The sequence below is a fragment of the Calliopsis andreniformis genome, chromosome 5, assembly GCF_051401765.1.
Source record: "Calliopsis andreniformis isolate RMS-2024a chromosome 5, iyCalAndr_principal, whole genome shotgun sequence".
Lineage (NCBI taxonomy): Eukaryota > Metazoa > Arthropoda > Insecta > Hymenoptera > Andrenidae > Calliopsis > Calliopsis andreniformis.
The window spans coordinates 9,154,171-9,180,420 of NC_135066.1; the positions used below are offsets into that span (position 1 = coordinate 9,154,171).

The 26,250-nt window shown below is 38.7% G+C and overlaps 1 protein-coding gene across 1 annotated transcript in view; it reads left to right on the forward strand.

Moving 5' to 3' along the window:
• Positions 1–6,092, forward strand: part of LOC143178795 (membralin-like) — a 195,717-nt gene extending 189,625 nt beyond the window's left edge. Inside the window, exon 13 of the mRNA XM_076377646.1 lies at positions 5,941–6,092. Within this exon, the coding sequence (XP_076233761.1) occupies positions 5,941–5,972 (32 nt within the window). The 3' untranslated portion in view covers positions 5,973–6,092. The remainder of the gene's footprint in view (positions 1–5,940) is intronic.
• Positions 6,093–26,250: the final 20,158 nt, after the last annotated feature.

The following is a 26,250-nucleotide window of genomic DNA, read 5'->3' on the forward strand; positions in this document are numbered from 1 at the left end:
GAAATTTAAAAATATTCTGTCGTTAGTTTCGCGAGAGAAATGCTCGGAACAAATAATTATAATTTAATCACTCGTTTTCGGAACTTTTAGTTAACCTATTGTTCCTTTTTAAAATTTAGTTCGACCAGGTTCCAAAGTTTTAAATATCCGTCAAATCGTAGAAATATGCTCGACTTCACGATGCATTAAAAATACTGAAATGCAGAGATCAAACTAGTCTCCCTTATGCTCTCACGTTTCCAGACACAACGATAATCCTCCAGCAAAGCTCACGCTAGCGCAAATCCTCTTGCCCTGATAATCGCGTTCCGATGGATGAAGTTAAGTCACCGCAAAAATTTTACCAAGGCTGCCTAGAAACCATCCTTTAAACTCACCCACAACGCGAGAATTCAGTGTCAACAATCATCTGGTTCTAGTTGGAATTCTCCTCGATGATAGTTCAAGAACGTGAACTCTCTACAACAGAATTGAATGGGTTTGAGTAATTGACTAGATTGGAAACGAGAGCCGTTGATTTGAAGAACAGTCTATCGATTGCTTTGATATCTACCGAGTACTTAGAGCTAAGAAATTTGCACTTAACCGCCATTCGAGAGCGATCTCTGTTCGAGCATTGGAAGCTCAATTACTCTTTGCGTGGAGCGGGGATTAATGAATTTTCGAGTGGTTGGAATTCCTTATTTTTGTTTAGGATTGATTATAGTATCAAAGTTTGGGTAATGAAATGTGTGAGGAAACTCATCGAATGAGAGTGAAAGAATTCATTGAGTAATGAACGTATCTGTAGAGAATAAAGTTAGGAACATATCAATAGGAATTGGGAAATACTATAACAATTAGAAAATATGTTTGATAATTTATATACGTAATACGAACTGTAGTCGACAAATAACATTATTACTAGATTTTTGTATTCTGTTCAGTAGAACCAAGTGAAACATAACTACTGCAAACTGTCCCTTAGAAGAACATATGTATTAAAATGATCTCAGGAAATAATCTGCTTAACCCTTTAGTGACAGGCTGGGTCCCCTTTGACCCTCCCTTACGAAACTACTTCTGTTACAACAACACTAAATAATTTAATAACACACTTGTATTAATACCTCTATTAATACTAGGAAGACCACAAAAACTGAAAAATGTAATCGCTGAAATATTACGTCTAAGTTCCCTCAAATATTGTAAAAATATTTTGTATAAATATATTATCACACTTCCATCCAAGCAACACTGCAGTATCCTCTCAAAAAGAAAAATCACACCACTGTCCCTAGACAACTACCACCAGCTCGTCCCACGAAACCACCCTCGCCTCCGTTCACAATAATTAACAATCCCCGACGACACGAATGCACACTGAAGAAAATGAAGCTCGCCGGGACGTCGAAGCGTGGCAAGTGAGCGTACGAAGCGGAGGGTGAATTCCGGCGCGTGTGAGCCGCGTTTTGCAGAAACGAGATGCCATGGGGGTGGTTTTAGCCGGGGGTTAGGTTGTCGGTCCCGTGAAAAGCGAGGCGTCGCATATTAATCATGGTATTAGCACTTGAACCGAGCAAAAGCCTAAACCATCGTGCCCAAACGGCGGTGAAAAGCGTCACGCCGACTCCTTCGCGTTCCCCGACCTTCCTGTACCTGTGCCTCCCCCGTGGATGGATAGAGAACGCAGCGTTAGAGGGCGAGGGGCTGTGCTGCCGCACAGGCTGTAGAATCGAGGGAAGCGTGGAGAGGGGAGGGAGGAGGGGGGGTTGTAAACTGAAACGGTGCGAAAATTAATTGCCAGGAACGCTTCGCCCACTCTGGTCCTACCTACCCTTCACCCTTAATTACTAGCCACCCTTCGCTCCCACCTCCCGAAACCCTGTCGCCGTTCCCGCCCGCGATCGCTGTCCGAGCTGGGAGGAGGAGGAAAAAAAAAATCAACGTTTCGAAGCGGGAGATAATATAAAACGGTACAATGATCAGATATAACATGGTCCGCTTAATTTTCCAACGTATCGGACGGAAAACAAAGCCGGCAGCGACGTCTGCTCGGCGAAAAATTCGGGCCAATTTTCGAGACCCGTACGTAAACACGATACTGATTGAATTGTACCGGCTCCCCGCCAACACTCTTCATCCTGTCGTGGAATTCTCGCTGTTTCAAAATGTGGACGATCAGTTGGATGAGCTTATACGGTGCATGTGTAGGACGATTTAAAGCGAAGGCTGAATAATGAGAGTTTTATACTACTTGCGAGAGGGGATTGGAAAGGGTGTGTGGAGATATTCCATGAGAATCGTGGTGTATTATTTTTGGTTTGTAAACTAGGGAGTACTTTTTAGCTTTTATAGCTAGGTATCATGTTCGTACCTTTTTTTTATTTTAGTGTGAGTGTAGTTGCATTTTACAGTTACTGTGGGCTGAACTTTTATAGGCACGGTGGAACGATTTTTATGTCCCTACTATTCCGTAATTATTGTACTATGTTACAGAAACTGTACCGCCTAATAAAGTTAGATCATTAAATTTGTCAATTTTTATCTTGTATTTCTTAACACTAGAACTACCGAAGCAGTCAAAGATTTCGACACATTTTATGTGTTGGAATATTATTTTATTCTCGATTAATGCTAAAATTAAAATATAATTTTATGAATTATATACATATTATTTTATTATTTCTATGAATTATGTACTTTGTCAAAGACTTGTAACTTTGGTACACTGTTAAAAATATTATAAAAATACGTTTATCTCAGTAAGTCTGATGTCGAAGAGCAATCTTTGAAAAATGTTCCTTCAAAAAGGAAGTCAGTTTTTGAAATTCAACAACTCTATTGTATAGAATTCTGTGCGCAATTTATTTGAATGTATCTTGTGTATTGGGGTTGACAGGAACAGAGAGCCAGAATTTGTGACAATTTCTGTATTACCTATGTATCCAATTTCAGAACCACTTTAATCTCTTCATGTACATCCGTTCGTTGTTCAATTTGGAATATTTGTATGTTTCAATTGAAGTATTTTTTAAACTAAAACATGATTGGCTAAAAATAGGTTTTGCTGGGCTCCACGTCTAACGGCTAGGACAATTCAATCTACACTAATATCACAGATCAGACAGAAAATGTTTTATAAATGTACATCCCAGCGCAATAAACCGAATTCGATACCGAATAAACTATCACAAATTGTGTATTTCAATACTGGCAAAAACCAGTACTACTGTTTCTATGAATCCATTATTAGTCAGATAGATTTTTGTTCATTTTTATGACTATCATATGGACCTCAATTTCTTAGCACTTGTTATAACAATATTTTTCTCAGGTAAACTGGTGAAGAAAGTACAGTAAAAGAACAAAGAATGGCATAAAGTTTCAAACTGTTTCCAAGTCATTTACGCACTAAGATTGTACCAAAGGTGCCGTGAATTCGAAATACAATGCACGGAGAAAAGAGGCCTGAAAATAAATTGAAGTACTTGTAGTTGTTACACAAACAGTAACCGAAAGAAAAACTAGACGCAATGGAAATACAGGTATAGAAAGAATCGTACTCTTTGTCACTGAAAATATGAAGAAAAAGTACCCGTAGCAAGTACAATAGATGTAAAGTCAAAGAAGATGAGGAATGATTTGTTAACTGCCTCGAACGTTGTGAACTGCAAAGTGGGATTTTAAAAATATCCAAAAATCGAAACGATTTTACTTTATATAAAATTCACAGTGATGCACGAATTTTTTTTACAAAGAATTATTAAATCCACATGTTCAAATTCTAAAGATACATTACTTCTTGTATTAAAATCAAGAAAACTGAATAAAACTTAAACGCAAGTACCAGAAAGAAGGCAGAAGGGACAAAAATTACCCTACAATAGATTTCACAAAGAATGAACTCTTCGACTACATATGAACAAACCTGTGAGTCATTGTAGGCTGAAGCTAGAGTTCTTGGCTATACAGAATCGCATAAAAGTGTCTATCGATTTGAAACGTAAGATTCCACTGACGATGGAAAGCAGCAAGAGAAAAATAAAGAACATGGATGGACGGAGGTGAGAGAGGTCGAAGGTGTCGCTGCGTCGAGCGAATTCTGGAACAAGAGGAAGGCGATGTAATAAAGCGAGTCGTCAGCGAAGCACGCCTCGAAGGCAACAGCTATCCCCTACAGTTACAATCTTCTTCGATTTCAAGGGTTCGACAGATCAAGCTGCTTACGCAATACCAGTTGTATTCTTACGATAAGGACTCCGTGGATGACCCTCTGACTTTGTACTGTCATCGGCTATCTACAGAGTCTGCACCTATTGTGCTTCCTCGTCTTTGTCATTCTAGTTTTCCTCATGCAGAAATGAGCTACTTCTACGCGTTAGTGTGCCAAAATGGGCACGTGTTCGTTCACAAATCTGTCTCATACATTGATTCACATGTATTCTTGAAAGAAAGCTGTATATTTTGCGATGTTATCAGTTTCTACATTTCATTGTTTTCTAATCTCTTTGATTCTGCTACAAACGATTTACGTAAGCAATCAGATAAGTATTTTTATCAACGAACTTAATAAATACTTGAGTTACTATAGATAGCACTGATATCATCATTTTTACTGCCAAACACTTTTTAAATTCTGTATCTGAGAAAACAAGTCAATTTATCTTATCTATATGTTGATACTACCTATAATTTCATAAATATTAGAAAATATTCAACCTACCTACTCTACGTGTTTTAAGTAAATATTGCAAGTCAAGCTTCGGCACGTTTATGCGAAATCAGATAAAAGTTCACTTGTCCCCGTTGAAAAATACTAAAATCAGGACATAGTAGTCGAGGGGGAGGAAATGTTCGTTTCCCCTATATAACAGGGCTTGTTTATGAGAGTCGTTCGACGCAAAAGGACCAGCCAACAGGCTTTTGTCACGGAGGACACCGATGATATTGAATTTCCTCGGCACAGGGCTTCAAAATACGCCGATAGAAGCGCATGCCAGTCCCCAAGTGCGTCGAAGAAAATCGGTGGCTCTTGCGCGGCATCGGTCGCTCCTCTAAGTGCATAATGCATTGGAGAATGCAGTAGAAGATGCAGGTTGGTTACCTCTCGACAAGGTAATTGAATAGACAAGTCGTTCACCCTAGCCCGTTAATTGCATTTCAATGCATTAATTGCATTTTGAAATTTTGCCCTTACGGATGCGTGGCGATGTTGTTCCACTGTTGCACTTTTACGACGCGAAATTATATTTCACGTTGCACGGGAAAAACAATCAACCACGACATGATTCCTTTCATCGAACGAGAATGCAGTGAAAATTTTTTCCGCTTGTTCGAAAACGTTCCGTCTATTCGAATAAATGTTTCTCTATTTACATTTGAAATGATATAAATTTTCCATCGCATCTCTGTGTCGGTTTCTCGTTCTTTTTCAAGGTGTTGGCAACTATAAATTTGTCTCGAGATAATTGCTCCATTTTATACTGCCTTTCTCTATTTCACGAGCACGATCGAAGCGCAACGATTTTCATTCCTATCACGTAGGACTCTACGAGCAATAAAACTTTGTCGACTTTCAACGATCACGCAAACGACCTCTACGTTCCTCAGAGGGAATAAGAGATCCGTGAATAGAAATCGCGGCTGATCAATAAGAAAGACGTCGAAACTCATTTTACGACAGTGGCACACCGTTCACCTTCATTTTTCCGACGTTTATTTACGGCATCGCCGAACTATCGAATGTATACACCGAGTGCATTTACCTAGTTTCTGTTCTTCATTCATTCGAATATAATATTTTCTAGAAACCAAGTCAGGTTCTCCATTATCTTCTGATCATGGATTTTTCTCACGATTATTCCAATGTAAAGTACTGTATAATAAAATTGCCATCAGAAAAATGAAAATTTTGTTGAATATTTAAAAACTTGAAATATGCGATTTATATCGTTTCAGCTTGCAACCACAGATATTTCGTTTCATCCTAGCCCTCAGTTTACGAAATCGTGGCAAGAATGAAGGAAATACGTCTGAAGCGACGGGGAAGCAAGCGAACGCAAGGAGTCCATCGTCTGGCAACGGAAGCTCTTCTCGAAGAAAGGAGGAAGCGTGGCCATCAGGCTATGTATCGTTCCCAGATGCAATTGGGTTATTAATTAAGGGTATAAGCTGCCGTCGGGAGTGGCTCACGGCCAGAGGATCCCTTTCATCGAGTTTTAATGCCCGTGGAAAGAGGAGTGAAGAAGAGAAAGAGAGACGAAGGAAATATTCGAGCTAGCAGGTGAAAAGGGGGGGTCTCGAGGGTGGGAAGCATAAGAGAATCGGCGCAATTATGCTGATGTTGTTAAGGATAGACTTTTAATTTCACGAATCCTTAATTATTTCCCGGGCTAGTTTTAAAGCCAGACTGGTTCGGCCGATATCAATCTGCAACGTAACTTTGTGTCTGTAATTGAAAAAGCCCGGAAACCCTCATCTTCCTACCTCTGCCCCATTCCCTTCGAAGGGAGAAGGGAACAGGAGGTAGACTCTCTATCTACGAATCGTTCATCGTAAATAAAATTCTGTTGCCGGTGTGCTTATTTCGTTCTTTTCCACTTCTTTTTCGTGGCTTCCGCTCGACTATGTCCCCGCCGCTCCCTCTTTCCATTCTTCCCTTAACCCATTGGCACGCCGATTTCTTTATTGTAAAATGCGTAACGGTTGCTGGTTACTTGATAATGGAATCTCTCTTTTCCCCGGTCGTTGCATGCTTTCGCGTTTGCGCGGTAATTGCAAATCGCTTGTTGCGTTCTGGATACAATTTTTCGACTTTTCGAGGCGCGACAGCTGAAGCATGACGGAATTTTAGCGATAGCAATTTTAGGTAGATTTTTTAAATATTAATGCGAAACAGTTTTGGTTTGAATGAGATCTCAGCTGGCATTCAATATACTAAGGTAAATCTGTTTTTGAAAATTCTGCTTTTATGTATTCATAATTTTGTGTATATTATTGTGGACATTGTACTTACAGGTGTATAGAGCCAAGAGTCACGGGTACGTCCATTTTATGCATCTAAAACAGAAAAGAAACAAATAGTTAAAATATATACAGGGTGTCCCAAAAATGTTGGAGTTCCTTAAAAGGGGTAATTCGGGGGATGATTTGAAACAACTTTTTCCTTAGCGAAAATGTTATATGTACAACACTTATATATAAACTTATGTATAAATACTTATTGTATGAACAATTACCCATGAAAATCTGACTGCTTATTTCAGTATTTGAATAAATTTGTCCGTGTACAGACATTTAATTCTTCTTCTTCTTTCAAATAACGTTTGACGCTGAAAATAATTACGAAGCTCCCTGAAAATCAATAGCGGGTGCAGGAAATTTCAGCGATTATATCTTCAGGATATGCTCGTCCTTGACGGATCATGGACTTTCATTGACGACGCGCACCCTTCGCGGTCAAACATGATAAATTTCGGAGTGGCGGTATCCATAATACGTGTCCCGTCCCAACGTTACGTCGTTGATCCAGGCGCATATGTGCGCGTGAAAACGATATTTCACAGGCAGTTTGATGAGCTTCCCACATTAAGCCGGGGGTAAGTAATTATCGACTGAGCAATGACCAGAATGGCTGGGTCGGGCCACTCCCTCCAGGGGTGTCCCAGTGCGTGTCACCGCATTAACCACCCCTATACGGACATCGTTCTCATCAAAGTTCAAACGCTGGATATCTCCGATACGTCATTGTAACCTCTGCACGGCTTAATTAACGAGACTTGGCCCAGGGGGAGAAAGGGAAGAGTGAAAAGGGGAGGGACTTTCACAGAAGTTGGTTCATTCTCAAATTTTTTTCTATGATTACACTTTGTCTTTCAATCGAGATTGAAATTATTATACGCATAGTGATCAAGTTGAGGATGGTTATTCTTTTTGAACCCTTTATTTTTGCTTGCGAAGAAAGACTTATGTACACGTTATTACATAGAATTTAAATTTAACAAAACGAGACTGTAATGAAATACAAATTCATAATGTAGAATTGGAGCTCAGAACACGAATGTCAATGAAAAAGTTTCTTGTTTCAGGTAGTGGCCCTTTTATATTCTCAGTACAGGCAATTTTTTATTTTCAAATTCTCAAATGTTTCAGTATTTTCAAATTCAAATTTTCAAATAATCCAATATGTAAAGATTCTCATATAATTTTTTAATTTTTATTTGCTTCAGTTTCCGAACTATAATTCCTGATATAAAATAATCTACCTCCTCCCGAATAATTTCACATACATACCTAAAATGATTATAAGCAGGCACACGAATATCTCCAAAGTAAAATATACATTTGAGTACTGAAACGTGTGACGTATATTTATTACAAAAACAGTTTGCAATTTTGATGTCATTTACTTAATTTTCATTAAGGATTTGTGTTCCTGTGATTTAGAATTTGCAGGTTATTCAAAATATGAGATAGCAATCCCAAAAGTGGAAATCAATAGAGACTAATATTTTTAGGAAAAAGTAGTACGAGTAGACGCGATGAAAATTAAGGATTCTTAGATTGTGCATTCGATTTTCGATGACGAGCGAATTGTTGAGAATGAGGCTAAGGAAATGGCAATCTGAACCTATTCCAGGAGGAATATCGTTCGCGAATGACATTCCTTCCTTTGATTCGCCTTCTTCGATATCGAACCATCGCGAGTTCAGGAAAGAACGAGCCACAATTTGGATGGCAAGTGCAGCGAGCGTATCTCTTACACTCTCGACTAATGAGAACGTGATTGCGAATGTTCATTCATCTGTTTCCTTTGAAGAACTACTTAATATCGCAACACTCTTTCTATCGACGTTAACAACTTACTACTTTCTGATTCAACGTCCCTTTTGAAGTACTAAATTTGCATATGACTTATGGGAAAAGCTAATATAATTGTAAAATATCAGCAAATTTCAGACCAAACTTATTGCAATAGTACAACAAATAAAGTATAATATTTTATGAACAAATTCTGTATGTAGAGTAATGAAATTTGAAAACAAATTTATGATGTACATGTTTTTAATATTGATAGTTTAACAATATTAATAAGAGTTATTTCTATCTCCAGATTCCAAAATGATGAAACGAAATGTACATGTAAACATTTTATTCCACGGTTTTCGTTTACTTTCGTTGCATTTTGTGCGTAATAACTTGCATTCTAGCGTTAGTGTTGATGAAATTTTAATATCGAGAGATAACAACACAGTATAAAAATATGCAGACATTAAATCGCGTCTGATTAAATTGAGTTACGTCAACGCTTTCCTCTGAAAGATACTTTAGTTAATTAAATTCACAACCTTCATATAATTAATGACTTTAATTAGCGTAATTCACAGATATGGCTGGTCGAGAACAATGAGGAAACCTCAGGAATAATTTTATTCCTGCAGCTACGTGGAAGGAACGTTCGATTTAATACACCATCGACTAAATATTCGATATTCACGTTTGACATTGGCAACTACATAATTCATTATGTCTAATAGATATTAAGGAAGTTGCCCCTTCAATATGTTCCCGATTTTGAATATAGATGTTTTGTGAATCCATAATAATGATCTATAATACAAACAAGAAAGCCTTCAATATTAAGAAGAAGCAGGAATTCAAATTGTTAAACATCGAATTTTTTTGCCAATAATTTAGCAAATTTGCAAGCTGAACACTATGACTTAGAGTATTTTTAAAATCATTATATCCAGAAGGGAAATCGAAGATCAGGGATAATAATTTTCAAGCAGAAACCCTATCCTGAACCTGTTTCACCGATTTCGTTGGTAACCTCGTTAAACTATGAGATAGAATAGCAGCTCGTTCTCCCTCGTGACTCGCAATCAGTCGACTCTCATCGACGGTCAGAGGTTCCTCTCGAATTACCACAGAGGGTATTCGAGACTGGTAAAGTCAACGGATTCAAGCTTCGTTTCTGTATCCGCCGAAAAAGGAGCAAGTTATTGCGAAGGAAAAGTAAAACGTGTATTACGGGCAACTGTTTGTCAAGAAAAATAAAAAGGAGATAATTATTTCATGAAAAATTTCGATAGTTAATAGCGTACAGATATTTTCAACGTGAAAACTATATTACATAAATATTCTGTACCTACTATTGATCAAATATTCGGAATTACCTACTTTACCAATTGTATAACTTTTGTTACATATATATATTTTTATTATATAACACAAGTAGTATAGACCCACCTTAAGGAAGCCCTTATTTAAACAATGAGACAATCTGTTGACAATGTTAATATAATAAAATTAGATATTCTTTGAAAAATTTTTTCGGGAAACACTTAGTCAATTAGAAAATATCAAATAAAATAGAACACTATTTCCTTTAATAATTCAATAATGAAGTAACTCGCAAACTATTTAAATAGTCACCTTAAAATATTTGACTTACGTAATAGCCAAACCTGATTCACATCGATCACCTCAAAGGATATATGCGTCAATAAGACTCAGAGGGCCAGAATTCCGCGACACATGCCAAATCTCCTTTCAAAAGCAACTCCAGTCCTTCAACGTCGAATATTAGCCTCCAAACTCCAAACGGCAACATTGGTATACAAGCCATCCAACAAATTCTCTTTGTACTGCGACAGAGATCTACGATATTAGCTCCTGTCGGTAGACTCAGCGAGCACAACCAATGGGGACAGAGGTGTACAACATGGGGGCAAGGGGGTGTCATCTCGGTTCACCCACCACCTCTCAGTATTCCCTTTATTACTTTATTCCTTGCCCTCTCCTCGACAGGGAAGGAAGGATGGGGGTGGGGATAGAGGAGACATCGTACTCCTCAAGAAACGAAGACAAAGAGGCAGAGAGAAGAGGGATGAAGGGCGAAGGCTGGTTAGCATAGAGGGTTAGGGGGAGGCGAGTATTATGAAAGTATTTTCCTAACCGACTGGCAAAGCTTCGAAGACATTTATTCCGCAAAAAATGAAGTAAAATAAATGTAATGTAAAGGGCAAACTGGCTGTCGGTGGTCGAGAGGAGGGCGTTGGTCTTCCCCCTCAGCCCCCTGACAGCTCTTTACGACTTCGTTGCGGTTCCTTTCGAGGGAAAAAGGAGGAGGAACGGGATCGGGAGTTGATGCAAGGGAGTAGCGAGGGTAAAAGAGGCGAATCGGAGAGGAATGGGCGGACGGAGTGTAAAAAGTCGATGGAGGAGATAGCTGCAACAAGCTGTTCTGTCTTTTCAACCGCGGCATTCCGCCGATGCCTGTTCCCGCCCGAAGGGATCCTCTTCCGCCTTTAACGTTTCGCCCTTCTTTATGCTTCTTTCAATATGTTCCTCTACCGAATCTGTTTTCCTTCCGACCCTAGACAGAGCACCTCCGCGCCACGGCAAAGCTGCACTTTGAAACTTGACATCTTTAATTCTTTTTTTTCGACATAATCGTCTTAGACAGCGAGGAACAATCGTGGCAGCCAGACGAGAAACGCGCGATGGAATTCTTTCTTCCGCTACCCTTCGCTTCTTAAACTGCTATTAATAGGTAGATGGGAACTTAGAAACGCAGACTCTTGGCGAAGACAAGTTTCAAAATTTAAGGATTCATAGTACTTGTCGAAGTTAATAATAAATATTATACATGGTAAAAGTAGGCTGAGCAGTTGAGGAAGTTTTATCGAAAGCCTGAAATTTTATCTTATCGTAAGACGTGTTAATTGACTTTTTGATTAAACTAAAGATAATCGAAGAGCTTCAAATTAATCTTCATCGATAGAAAGAAGAGAAATATTGAATATCGTTAAACTATTTCCAGTATTCACCGAGGAATCAGTTGTTTTACCATTGACCATTATCAAAACGAAGCGATTCGGTTCGAATTAATTTGAAAGCTGCGACGAGACATCGGGGGAGGGCAGATCGTCGTTTGCAGGGTCGCATGCAAGCAACAACTATCGATTCGTGAGTTCATCCAGGTGGAACGGGACTCGAAACATGCCAGCCGAAAGACGACGAGAAGGTAAGGAAGATATTTACCAGCGTCTCCTCTTACAACCTCGGCAAACTTCTGCTCCTCTCACTTTTCCGCGTCTTCGCGAGCCGCGTGTTTACAATCGGTTACTCGATGCTTAATCCGATAGGAGAGCAAAATGATAGAGAGAAACAGAGAAAGAGAAAGAGGGTAGGAGCGAAGGACTGCCGTGTTGTAATTTAAGGTGAACCCATAGCGATCCGGGGAGAATCGGAAAGAGGGAAAGGGATGAGAGAAAAGTGGATGCTTTCTTGACGAGCTTCTAGCGTGGAAACCGTAATAGAAGAGGGGATAAAAGTTATAAAGCCTCGAGTGAATTGAAATTGTTCGCGATGTTGGTCTCACGACGGGATTCGTTTTGAGCCACTGGAAATTTTTGGCGGACGATGTGAAAGAATTGTCGAAATGGCATACCTAACATACAATATGTCCTTTTCGAAAGATGGATATTGTGAAAGTACGATTTCGATGTAGACATGATATCAAGTAATAATAAATATGAAACCTATTTAACACAAAATAGAACAATATGTAAAATAAGGCAGAATATGAATGTCACAAGGAGATTCAAAGTTCAGACTCTCGGTACTTAAAATAATAAAAAACTTTGCACTCATCCAAATTAAAATTATAACTTTTAGAGACACAGAAACATTATCCTCGATTCGAGACCGCCTGTTTCCTCGTATTACAATTATTATTCACGAATAGTGCACTGAAATAGAATAAAAGTATTCTTCTATTTTTTCACTGTCACAGAATAGCCAGAACAATGTAAAATGTAACAATGGCGAACAGATGAAACGGGCCCAATAAAAATCGACGAAATTATGCAAAAGAATGTTTCGTAATGAAACCAACGATGTACGATCATTTGAAATTTTTTCCTTGTGGCAGGGCTTTGTGGACGTCAAAAGTGCGAAAAAATCTCTCGTTTCATCTCGTTAGGCGACAAATACGCCGTGAAAAGCGGAACAGTACCTAACAAGGCCGTATTACTCCGCGAGGATGTTAATATGGCAAAAGAAACGTTTAATTGAAAACTCTTTTTCGTTAATGTTTTCATTGTGAACGTAATGTTTCGCGTGGTCTTTTCAGAGGGAACGAGAAAATAACGACGAGGAGTAAAATTAAGGATGATGAACAGAATCTGAGGGAACAAAACGGGACAAGTTCATTAGGATTAATCTATGTATGAGTTTTCGCCGAATATGTAATAAGTGTTATGAGTATCGGTCCGTGATTTCAAACAGACGAACAAGTGAACAGTCATGGCTTGTTTTTTCCTGACATGCTTTTTTTGTTCGATCGATCATTCACAATAAACACTTTGCACGCGCGAGTATGCATTTCATGCTGAAACGCATCGAGTAATTGGACCTATTCGGACCAGATTGTGCAGATGAACTGAAAAACGAGGTCAAAATATTTGCTGGAATGCAGGACTTGGACGGCAAGTTTGTAAATTTAAAAATTTAAAAGTTTAAAATTCTGAAAAGTTAAAAATCCGAAAGTTCGAAGATTTGAAACTCAAAATTTTGATAGCTTTAAACATTTAAAACACCAAAGTTTAATAACTTGGAAGTTTGAAAACCTGTGAGCTTGAAAACTTGAAAATTTACAAATTTGAACCCTAACTATACTATTTCAAACCAGTAAATAAAATTACATTCTTTCTTTTCCACAAATTATTCTTCACCTCTAGGGCAACTCGAAACCCCATGAAACAGTTTCTCGTAAAAATCAACGTCACAGATTATTTAATAGAACTCGCAGCATTCGTATCGATCTCGTGACGAACGAATCGAGTTCCATTAACGAATTCAGAAGCTAACCGAATCGACGATATCTGTGAATCTACTTGGAAATTTCACGAGGCCTCGTCTTCTTATAAATATTCAAATTGCCTAGAACCCCTTTCACGGTCGGAGAGAAATCGTGTGCCTGAATTTTTGAAACTTAATCGGGATAAAATTTAGCAGTAGCCGTTATTTAAATGTCCGCCCTTCCGCGCTGAGACTTCCGTTGTCGGTCGTGTACAGTTTGCGAATAACGTTTAATGAAAAGTGCGAACTATGTTGCTCATTTCCCTTCGAGACTGCTCTGATCTTTTCTTTAATTTCTGTGAATTTTTCTTTTAATTTTTCCAGACATAAAGGGAATACAATGACATTTTCAGCTTTTTAAATATAATGTAATGGTCTGGCAAAGCGAGAGAATGAAAATTGGAAAATATGTAAATGTATTATACGTTATTTACTCTGCATTTGACAATTTCTAATAAACGATACCTCAAAATAACGTGTAGTGCTAACGATGTGATACATTAAGCATTCCAACGATTATTTAAATTACAAATTCAGCAGACACAGCTGCTCCAAATTATATGCTCAACGAACTGTTCATCATTATATACATTTCATGAATTAATATTATAATTACATTGTTTATTAATTCATCAATGTCCTCTAGCATTACACCCGTCACTATACCAATTTTACGTCGGATGCTATTACACGTTTCGAATAACATGGTTATTTTTCAGCACGATGGATACGAGAGTTCAAATTGTGATATACCAAAGTATGCTCTGATGGAACTGTATACACATCTGTAGCAAACGTACGTAAAATTAAGAACAATATATAAATATTTAACTAGACAGTAATTATGTAACAAATGAAATTATTATTACATTGTCAGTTATATTTCCGTTCCAGAAATGATTCATTTAATTTTTATGCATTAAATTAGTAAATTCTCTTTACTCAGTAAATCAGTAAGTCTCTTTTTATGAACATCAAAGTTAACTTAAAGGTTGGTAAACTTTTTAAACGAAATTCCTAAAAAAAGAAGAAAATAAACATTAAGTAAAATTAATTGATATCGAACATAGTTGATGTAACACGGAGATTAAAAAATCTCTGAAGTAGATTAATATCAATCGCAAAACAGAAATAAAAAAATAGACCGATATTCGATATTGCTTTCGTTATTGCTTTCAAAACCTAGGTATTTGTTTTGTTAAAAAAAAAAAAAAATGTCAAATACGTCGGGAGGAATTGAATGTTTGCGAGTACAAGATAAAAACACGCTCTCCTGTTATCAATGGAAAAACACAATTGCGCTCTTGGAAACATTCACCCAAAATTTCTAACTGAGATGTTTTATTCAAAAATTGTTAATTAAACTTCGAGAAACTTCAAAATATTTTAGATAATTATATATTAACCTACACAGTTAGTACTCATCAGTACAATTACGACAGCCCATTTAATTTTGAACTGCACAATGTACAACCTTCATCGCCACTAACACAATCTAAAACCTCTTCTTCAGGACAACCTCGACTCCAACAAGATACACAACTACTCGGATACATCAAGGATACAAAATTGATAGACAAAACATAATACAGAAATAACAGAACAACGTTGCAAATAACCATAGCACTTAATACGACGTAAATCCGAAATTAAAAAAGAAAATACATTATGGAATCCCCAAATGAAATTTAGACTCCCTTAAAAAGACATCAACTTAATACACACATCTAATACACAATCTGTGTACAGAATCAATAGTATCAATTCGGTAAAATACCCATCACTGATCATCATTTCATTTTCCTAGTTCATCGTAGGAAGCCACTTTGAAGGCGCGTTTCACTTTGTCGCTTTAGGGTCGGCCAGAATGCTAGGTTCGTGTTTACAGGAAATCGACAAGACTCCACATCGAATCGTGATATTCGGTAGTCCGTGAAACGGGCGGCTTCCTACAGGACGCGATTCTAGCCGAACTCCCCCAACGTCCAAACTACGCCACCGAACGATACACTGGATCGTTGTCGTTTCACTCTTCCCCGAGTGCCTCTCCTTCCGGCGGCTTGTATCTGTTGCTTCTTCTCTGGTCGCTCGAAGCGAACAGGAGTCGGGGTCGTGCGCGACAGAAAGGGTTTGCGGGATCGTGAACACACCGCAACACAGGCCTGCAGAGATCCCTTCGGGGGTGACTGTAATTTACTGCACGACTTCTTAAGGCGAGAGAGGTTGGGAACACACAAGTGTACAGCAAATTTGGCAGTAGATTGACGATAAAACCCTGCCTCTGGTTTGTTTCTTTCTCTGACGCTGTGTTGGACGAAGTTCAGCGTAAGTGGAGGCCTAACTAATTTTGGAAGGTTTGTGAGCATCTGTGCTTATCGTCTTTTTAATACAAAGAATGTGGATATTTAAATGTCATTTCCTAATATTTTCTATATAGGATAACATCAAAATTTCGTAACTAGTCAGTACCTAATTTCTAATAGCAATAACTCAGATGAACGAAATCTCAAATACTACACTAGATTAGAAATATTTAAAATATTTGATCACTTAATTCTAAGTGTTTCACGCTCGTCAAAATTCTAAAGATAAACTAATTATATTTCATTTCTTCAAAGAGAGTGGGAGTATTCTGGAATGCTCACAATCCTAGCTAACTAACTAGCTTCTAATAGTAGCAATCAATGTATCATATCACTGAATGCTCCATTCAGCTTTGAGTGTTCCATATATCTTTAGAATTAAATCAGCTTTAGGTTTGTAAGGTCTGCTTCAAGTTCTATAATCATCATCGACTAGGTATTAAATTCGTGGTACAGATATGTTACAGGAGTCGAGTATGCAAGGCCGAAAAATATCGAGGCTCTAATCTCCAACTCTGAAAACAGCAATATTCAAGCACTCTGTCGCGGTCTTTCCTTCCAAACAACAGTGATGTTTGATTTTCAGTGGAAGCATGCACAACAAATGTTTGAACGGAATTTTACAAACAAGTTTCGCGTGCCGTATTACGAATTTAGTTTCGCCCAGAGGTGTTCCGTGCCCGGCGATGTCGCAGCAATATCGCATTTGGCAACGCGTGACGCTGGCAAATCCTTGTTGTCGGACAAAAAGCACGATTGACAAAGCTCCAGGATATTCGTCCTGTTTGCATTGAAACAACGATTGAACTGGGATGCTTGCGTTCGGACTGAAAGAAGTAGATGCAATTGACTTCAGAATCACGACGACTCGCATTACACTGCTATTTCGAAGAAATTTGCTTTACCACGTCATTATAATTCTTATTCTATCCTGAGTGCATCTTTTTAATTAATCAGAAAATCGGATACCTGAATTAAGTATGTTATAAATCTGTGTTACATCTTAATTTCTTTTTTTTTGTACAGAACTATACAGTTTTTTTTTCTTGTTTTCTTAACGAATGGTTTGCTTTTACTTAAATGATAAGAGATATTTAATGACTTTTTTGTAACAGAAATCCTTGATTATGTTTATCACCAATTTAATAGAAAAATAGCAGTAGATTATTCATATGGTAATTTACATTGTCATATAGAAAATAATTGTCATGTAACATAAAAATATTTATATAGTTTAAAACAATTTTTTTGTTCATTCTAGAACCCAAATACACCTCGTCTTTCCATATGTATAATAATCTCGAAACTTCGTATAAAAATACGGCTAACTTAATCTAAAAAAAGTGAACTTAAAAATATTGAAATTAATGAAAACACTGAAACTTTATATTTCTGTTCGTAGAATTTTACTCCCCGCCTGGAAATACTGAAAAAATTTATCTGTGGTTACGAAGAAGCCCCGTATGGTTTCCAGAGTTAATTATGTTGTACGGAGAGAATTTCAGCATAATATACAGAAACTTTATAGAACCGCTATATACGGAAATTCCTTTGCCAGTAGATGTTCAGATGTCAGAACAACAAATTATACGATTTCCTTGAAGTTACATTTGATTTTCTCAGAGGAGTTTCAGTCAGAGTAGATGCAAGCTGGGGATGAAACATATTTCGCTGAATATTGAAGAGTATTTATATCGCGTCTGCAGTAATCGAGTTAACAACGCAAGAAATTATGCTGATCTTAAACCCGATTACAACACTTTACACACTATAGAGGCATACTGTTCGCAAAATCAATTTCGTGGCATTCGTGTTATTCAGAATGCATTTATTGCTCGAGAAGATTATTCCCAGCATTCGTAATGTCGTCACCGATTCATCGAGCAGTGATTCAACGCGGGACATTTGTTTCGCGAGTAGGCTGGTCGAAATAAGAGGACGGGCGACCAAGGGGGGCTGTCACCCCTGAGCAATTTTAAATGCAAATTAAAGTATTGGTCCTGTTGCTCGCCGGCTGCTCCGGTTACGGTGAGCAGCAGCAGTAGCAAGCTGCCTCTCTACTATGCATTTGCATATTAAGTGGCCGCGACCCAATAACACCCCCACACCATTCAACCCCCGTGGAGCTCCACGATGGAATTTCACGAGCTTCGCTGGTTTCCTTTCCACCGTTAGTAACTGGGATACCTTGTTCCCGACGATACCCAGTACTGGACAGAAATGAGGATTCTTTCGTGCGCAAAATGGTAATAATTAGCTGCTGATTGAAACATCGAACCGAGGTACCTGTAAATTGGCGGAGCGTGGAAAAATCTGAGCAGTTTACTGGTTTGTGGATAAACCTCGTACATTCATTTTGAAGAGACGACAAAGCAAGGAATATCATAGAACAGTTTTGGGGAGCAAGCATTTAGTCCACCAGTAAAGAAGCTAGAGTCAATGAATTTTAAATGTATTGTTAATGAGAAAAGTAAATATGTAAAATCAAGTGACATGATGTAGATGGCTAAGATACTAGTCTCCTTTGACCAACTTGTCGCGTCGTGGGGTATGCTGGTGATTATGCCACTTGTTTACTTGAGGTGCATTGCCACCCAACTGTAATCAGTCAAATAAACAACACAATATCAACAGGTAACATAAACGTTACATATCTCAGCTTGCCCTTTATTGATCTAAGGAAGTGGTATTACTACATCCTTTATGTTTCATATTTTGTCACAGTAACTTCTTAATGCAGTATTAAGGATAGACTTTCTAATTTCTGTCTTATTTTTACCTATAAAACACAGTGGTGAAATTTGTACTGAAAACTATAGGGCAGCGATATAATTCGAATCAAATTTTAAAGGATAATAGACTTTATTCATTGAAAATCTTTCGTGTTTTTTTCCATAAATGCCCAGCTGTTTTAAAAAAACTGAAGTTTGAGTCTCAACTATCGATTCTTAGATGTGTAAATATCTGTATGTACTTATAGTACTTGCTACGTGAATAACTTAGACAATTTTTAGTTCTTGGTCAAGCGATCATTGTTCCTAACACAAAGTTATTTCTCATATTACAAGTCCTTAACTCACTATAACACGTTCAGGTCATGTAAAGTACAATAACACATAACAGCAATATCCATGTCTAATGTAAAGTCGCTACAATTTGCCATAGAATCGCCAATGACTCGGAAACTAGACGGAACAATGCGAATCGATGGGGTAGAGTAAGAATAGAATCAATGACCAGTCTTCAACTAATTGTAAGTCTCCCGATGACACTAAGTTTCGAGGACAGGGAAGACGGGACGAAGCCAACAGAGTTTCCGTCCGATCTAGCAACGAACAATGGCCCTCAGAGTTCGACGAGATCATTCAGCGTTAATTATTAGGTACATTATCCAACGATATCCAGCGCCGACCGTCCGATAGACTCGGGGATGGTACATTTCCCCCGACGAGACTCCTCCTAAATCCATTCAACGATTACCGGTCTATTTCAAAAATTCCGCCGAGCAGAAACAATCGTAGACAGTTCATTCCGGGTCGCTTAAAAAGTCTCCGTCGGCACGTCCCCTCCGGAGACGATCCTTCTTTAATTAAAGTAAGATCCAAATTAATTCCTATCAAAAACAGAGACCGCCGCGGCGCGCTTTGATGCTCCTCGGCTACAGGGATTATCTTTGTCCCAGGGGTAACTTTCTTGGTTTTGCCGCCAAAGGAGGAAGAAAAAAACGCGAGGAAAAGAACGGATGCGAGGTGGAAGAGCAACGGTGGGGAGGGGGGCGAGGGTGAGCTATGGGGAGGTAAAAGGAGGAGGGGTGGGACAGAACGGAACGAAAGGTCGGGGGATGGGACGGAGGCGAGGGAATCCAGAACATTTTACACCGCCTGGAGGCAAGTTTCGTCGCTTACGCAAAATAAACTTCGACGAATGGCCTTGACGGTCCTGCCGAGGTAAACCTACACGCGCACGTGGATGGAGAAAAACGAACGGAAGGGCGAGCCAGCGAACGAGGGAGGAGGGATGGAGGGCAAGAAAGTGGCAGCGAGCTGTAGCGGGGCAAAAATGGCCCAGCACGAAGGGGGTAGGAAAAGAGTCTCTTGCGGTACATTTGGGTTTTATTGAATATAACGCGTGGCGGAGCCCCAACTGGCTTTCCAAGACTATCCCACTTCCCTTTGTCACCGTTTCCACTCCCCCTCCCTTTTCAACCCTCGCCAGTTCCACCTCTTCATTTCGCTCTCTCCCTTCCCCCTTTCGCCAGTCTTACTTCTTCTTTTCCCTCTATGCCGGTGTAGGCACTACGGTTATTACGCCATACTGGTTTATGGCATTTTTGCGTGCATTTAGACAGTTTTCCCCTGCCCTTTACCCCCTTCGTCCTGGCATCCATCCCCCACTTTGTTTCACGTGTTCCTGTATGTGCCCCTATGCCGCAGGAGTTCGTTCTTTCGCCTGGCTTCGACCAGCCAGGGAGTTAATGGCTTCGAACGGCAAGTCTAAAACGCGTGTCTCTTTGGACGGTGGTTGGAAATCGAGAAAGCACCTCTTGCTCTCGTTATCGAGCTACGGGGCGAGAGTGCCGCCCTTGTGCTCCTTTGCCGCGAAAACTTTCATTAGAACAGCCAAACGCGGCTGAGACCCTCTTCCCCTGTTTGGTCAGAGTTACTTTGTTAGGGGACCTTTGCTTTGGAAAAATAATTCGACATTCTCGAGCGAGTATGCTGCTGATGGTGTTATTTCTGTTAACGTAGGGGCAAGCAACTTTTGATGAAGTTAAAATGTCGAATGTTATTAGGATGTATGTGACAATTGTTGGACTATCGAGAAGTTTGCAACTTAGAAATGAGAGTGACTGGGGGACATATTTGTATAAAGTTTTTTCATTAAATAAGTTTATTGTCTTGAGAAATGACTTATTAGTATTAGTTACGATGATGGTAGTATTATAGACAATTTTTTTGGTTGAACAGTACCACAGGTTACAGATTGACACATTTTAGTTATAAGGTAGTATAAATTGTTATAAATCTTATTAGGCATATTATAGGTGTGTGAAACAATACATTTGCGAAATGTATGCCTGAATTATATGTATTAGAATTTATGAAACACCAACGAAAATACAGATAAAAAAACCCTAAAGAAATTCAAAAGGCTATCCTCACAATCCTCTCAAAACAAATTCTCACATATTCTTCTCGTAATCTCATCACCAGACCTCAAATTTTAATCAAATATCCACTTTCGTAAACACAACTACAGAAATGAAACCCGCATAAAAACTTATTTCATTCTTCAAATACTATAACTTGCACTTTTTACATTACATCTAATAGCTAAGCATTGAAAATTTCCACAAACGCACAAAAATCCGCAGTCTACTCATCATCGAATAAAAATGTCTCCCCGATATTCCACGCCCCACTTTCGATAAATAACTTAACCCTAAACTTAATGAATAAATGAATAATTGAAAAGACGGCAGCACAGAAGTATCTCCCATCACCCGCAAAGGTGTCGCCGCGTTTAGCAACAGTGTCACGCGCGATGCACGAGTCCCGCGTGTTATTTATATTCGAAACGCATGCGAATAGGGGCTCGTTGTTAACACATGCCGCGGGAAACGCACGATCCCGCTCGCGTCGTGTCACTGATGAATCGCTGATTGTTGACTATATTTCTCGTCTTCATCCCCCTATTATCGTCGATGATCTCGTTCGATGTTTATATAGTTGAGTTCCGTCGATCCGCGCCGCTGATGAAGCCAATGAAATTCATCGTCCACGGTCGATGAAGCCGTTTAGCATTTCTCCGCTGCGGTCCCCCCGAGCGGGAGCGTTTAAAGGCGCATGAATAATAAGGCGCCGCAGGGAGAAACGCGGCTGGACGGAATATGAAAGCAGAAACAGGGAGGAGAACTGGGAAGAATACTCGCATGGGCCACGGTCGCGTTATTATTTTAAGTTTTCCGTGCGTGCGCTGCAGGGACGCTTCAACTGCTTCGACTGTCGGGGTTATTAATTTTCAGATGGCTGTAATCTTATTGCTACGGGATTCGCGAGCGATTGCCTTCGTTCCGCCGAGCATAATGCTGCCGGGGAGAAGAGAACGATGCTTCTCCGAGATTCAATCTTATTTACAAGGGGACTGCCAAAAGTGTGAATTTCTGATTTTGATGAAACTTTGCAGGGTTGTGGTGTAGCTGAAAATATTCAATATGTATTTTTTATATTCTATTAGACATGTTAAACTACTTGATAGTTGATATCTAAGCTTTTTAATTTGTCTACTTTGTAGTATATGTAATGACCATTTGAAGCATTTTGTTTAACTCAATGGAGAATGTCAAATTCAGATTTTCGAGATAATTTTCATTTGCAATTTAATTATAGAGACTGTATACAGCGATTACATGAATTGGTTCACATGCAGCAAAACGATCATTCATTTTAAAGCTATTGAAACATATTTTTTCTTTCATCTGATTCATTTTCAGCTTCTATATTTAAGTCCTGATTATTTTCTTCAATTCCGCTACAAAAATTAGAATACTTTCAGAATGTAAATGTCTAAATTCAAAAATTGTTTGTAAGCAAGAACATGTACTAATAATTTCCATTTTAATTCTGTTTCATCAAGTTCACAGCAAAACTAACGATATTAAAAAAGTAGAAAATATTATATATGTAACAGAACTCCATGAGAAGCTTAACAACGAAAGAACACAAAGGCCGCCAACAAATTTCCAGTCTTTTTTCCAATGAATAATATTCCACCGAATTCCAGTGATTTCGACGAGGCGCTTTTCCAAGTACCCCCATTCCACTCCCGACCAGTTCCTTTCGCAGATTACGCGAGTGTCGTTTTTCACCCTCGTATCGGCACGTATCGGCTGGGTTCCCTGTTTGCCACGGCACAGAGGCGAGCAGTCGAACGTCAGTATCGAGGGAACGTCGTCTCCCATTTTTTCTTCGCTCTTTTTCGTCTCGTTTTCTCGGCCAGAGCTGGGATTCCTGTCGCTGCATACGGCCGATGCAGCACAGGAGCAAAAAACCAACGAAGAACGTGGATGTGAACGCGGAAAGGGGGAAACATCTGCAGATCGTTTGGAAAGGGGCTCGGAGAGAGAGGAAACCGTAGGCGAGAACGCGTACAGCATAACGGTATCAAGTTTTTGAGTTGGTCGTATCGTGCTACCTCGCGAAATGCAACCGCCGCCGCATCACCGCTCAGAGATCGTGACACAACGATGCATTTCACCCAGAAAAGGCTAATTGACTCGATAGGCCGAATCCCGATATCAGCTCTAGCCGTTTTTTTCTTCTGATCGCTATCTGATAGCCAGATCGCGTGCGTATCCTTCGAACCTGTGTGTATTACGCAATATGCCAATGCTATTTCGATGCTATAGATTTGCGGTATTAATTCATTTATTTAATGGCGTTGATGGGGAGCTGTTAATGGTGAAATTTATCGAGAGACGTTGCAAGTATTAGATTCTTGTCAAATAATCAACTGTTTCTGTTTTGTTTTATTTTTGGGAGGTTCTCGATGTTTTTGAAACAAGAAATAGGTAATTTATGGAGTTTGCATAGTCATAGAATTAACTGAGGTCAATGGTTACGAGAAGATATACCCTGTGTGTATTTTATGTTTTCTTTCTGGAACGTAATTTATATTTATCCTGTATAAATGTTGCAGCGAGGTTTTGAACAGCTTTGACCACCACATTATATTCACTAGAAATTCTGTCGCTATATGCAGAGTAAGACTGGTTTCAAATGAAGTTGTTATTAAATTTTCTTCATATTTCAGGCTTCTCTTCTTCTGTTAATTTTCATTGTAAATTTTCGTTAACGTCATTTGTAGTCGTATGAATTAATATTATTCATAATTATGTAAATGAGACGGTCCTTTATAATATATGCGAGTTAATAGTTGATAGTCAATGTGTAACAGATTTTAATATTTTACATGTCTCTATTTTTTGTGTTTGTTCTTTGGAAAATTATGTGTGCCCTCAAAGTGTATCATCAAGATCATCAAGATGGTACATATAAGTGTATCACTATATTCAATCAAATAATTAAAAAAATATGCACAACTGAATATTAACACAAAAGTCTATATTTCTATCATTTTATCGTTACTGTTTAATAAAATAGGTCGCAAGTGCATAATTGTCTACTGCCACACGTACAAATTAAAATTTTAAAAACTTCAATAACCACAAGACACCTACGATTGAAATAGGGCAAAAATTTTGTAGTTTTTTTCAGTTATTAACGATTTCTAAAAATATAAAATGTATCCCCTTTGTTACAGGGAATGATTGTTTAGAATGATATTCGAAATATAGAGTGAATCGAAATCGTTATTTCCTATCTACACTTGAAAAAAATCGTTTTTCCACTCGTTTCTACGCCCACGTTTAATGGTTTTCATTTACGGATGCAGCGAACAGCGAGCCAGATTTTCCATGGCGAAGATGGAATAACGATGAGGAAACGAAACCAGCGCAGCCGTGTTCTTCAATACGGTCGGATCGAATAAAGGAAGTTACACGGAAACGTATGGCATAGCAGCAACAGTATCGAGTTTTTCTGGTGTCCGGATCAGAATGCAGTCTCGCCTCAGGACTGCTATGTAGTCTGGCGCCTATACGTACCTGCATTGCCGTGTGTGAATCGAAAAACCATGTGCAATAATCGGGACAGGGTTTCTCAACCGTGCAACGAGCAATGCACTTTTCAAACTGTTCATCACAAAACTATCGAAATACATCGTTCATACATCGTTTTAGGAGAACTTTTTAGACTAAAAATTGTGATAAATAAGAAGGAGGGGGGAATAAATTATGAAATACTATATGTATTAAAATATATGTTTTGAAGTATTACTACTTCAATTAGTGCGTCTGGAATTTGATCACACAAACTCTATTCCATCCAAAAATTTCGAGTACACAGATATTCCTACAAAACTGATACGCAAGGATAGCCCATCAGCAATTCAATTCCTGATCAGTTTAGTAGTTAAATACATATATGAAATTTATTTTGATAAAAGTTTCTTCCAAAAAATTAGTAAATAATTGTTACCTATTTTGATATTTATATATAAAATTGAATAGCTGGTAATACGACATACCTAAAATTTAAGTGATCAGCTATTACTCCCTCTACATACTTCACTTCAAGAACTAAATTATAATTTAGTTATTACTATTTTCGTACTTTTTTCAGTAACAAATTCCAGATGACACATAAATTTACAGGAATAGTAACAAATTTTTTGGATTTGGTTAATTTATTCGCGAATATGTTAAGAAAGCTATGCTTCTTACTCTCAAGTGATCAGGAACTGAGTCTTTGACAGTACTCCCAAAACATCAACCTCTTCAAAGTCTATTCTTCCAACACTAACAACAGTTTGATTCTCAAATAATTGTACAGAATACAACAAGAATAGCGGAGATGGTTCAGCCACAATAAAGCTGCATTTCGAATGAATTCGATAGGGGTAGAAATTCTGAAAAAGAAAAGGAGAAAAAGGAGAAGAGGGAGCGACGAACGCGACGAGGCAAAGTCCATCGTCGCCGAGACGGCACGTGATAACCACTGATCGCCGGACAGCCAAACAATAAAGGCTTTCGTACAAAGCCCAACGGCATTCCTATTCATTCGCACATGCAGCAAAGTCCCTCGTGGACAATGCCGGGGCTCGCAAGTCCTACACAGTCGGCAGGCTCAATATTAAAATACTTGAGCATATTCTCGGCGAGTCGCACTAAACGCCCGAAAAGCTGAAGACGCCTCTTTCAAAGAAGACAGAGCTACCGGGGTCGGATCCTTCGCTACTGATACAAGAAATTCCACGGATTCTGTTCGAGCGTTGTCGCTGGATGTTCCCTTTGTCATTAATTTCCCCTTTGATACTTTGCTTTCCCTATCCTTATCGTCGCTAAATCTTCCTGGCGCGCGGCTTTCACGACGAACTGGCGCTGATAACGAGACACTGTTTCAGGCGCTCTCAGTTA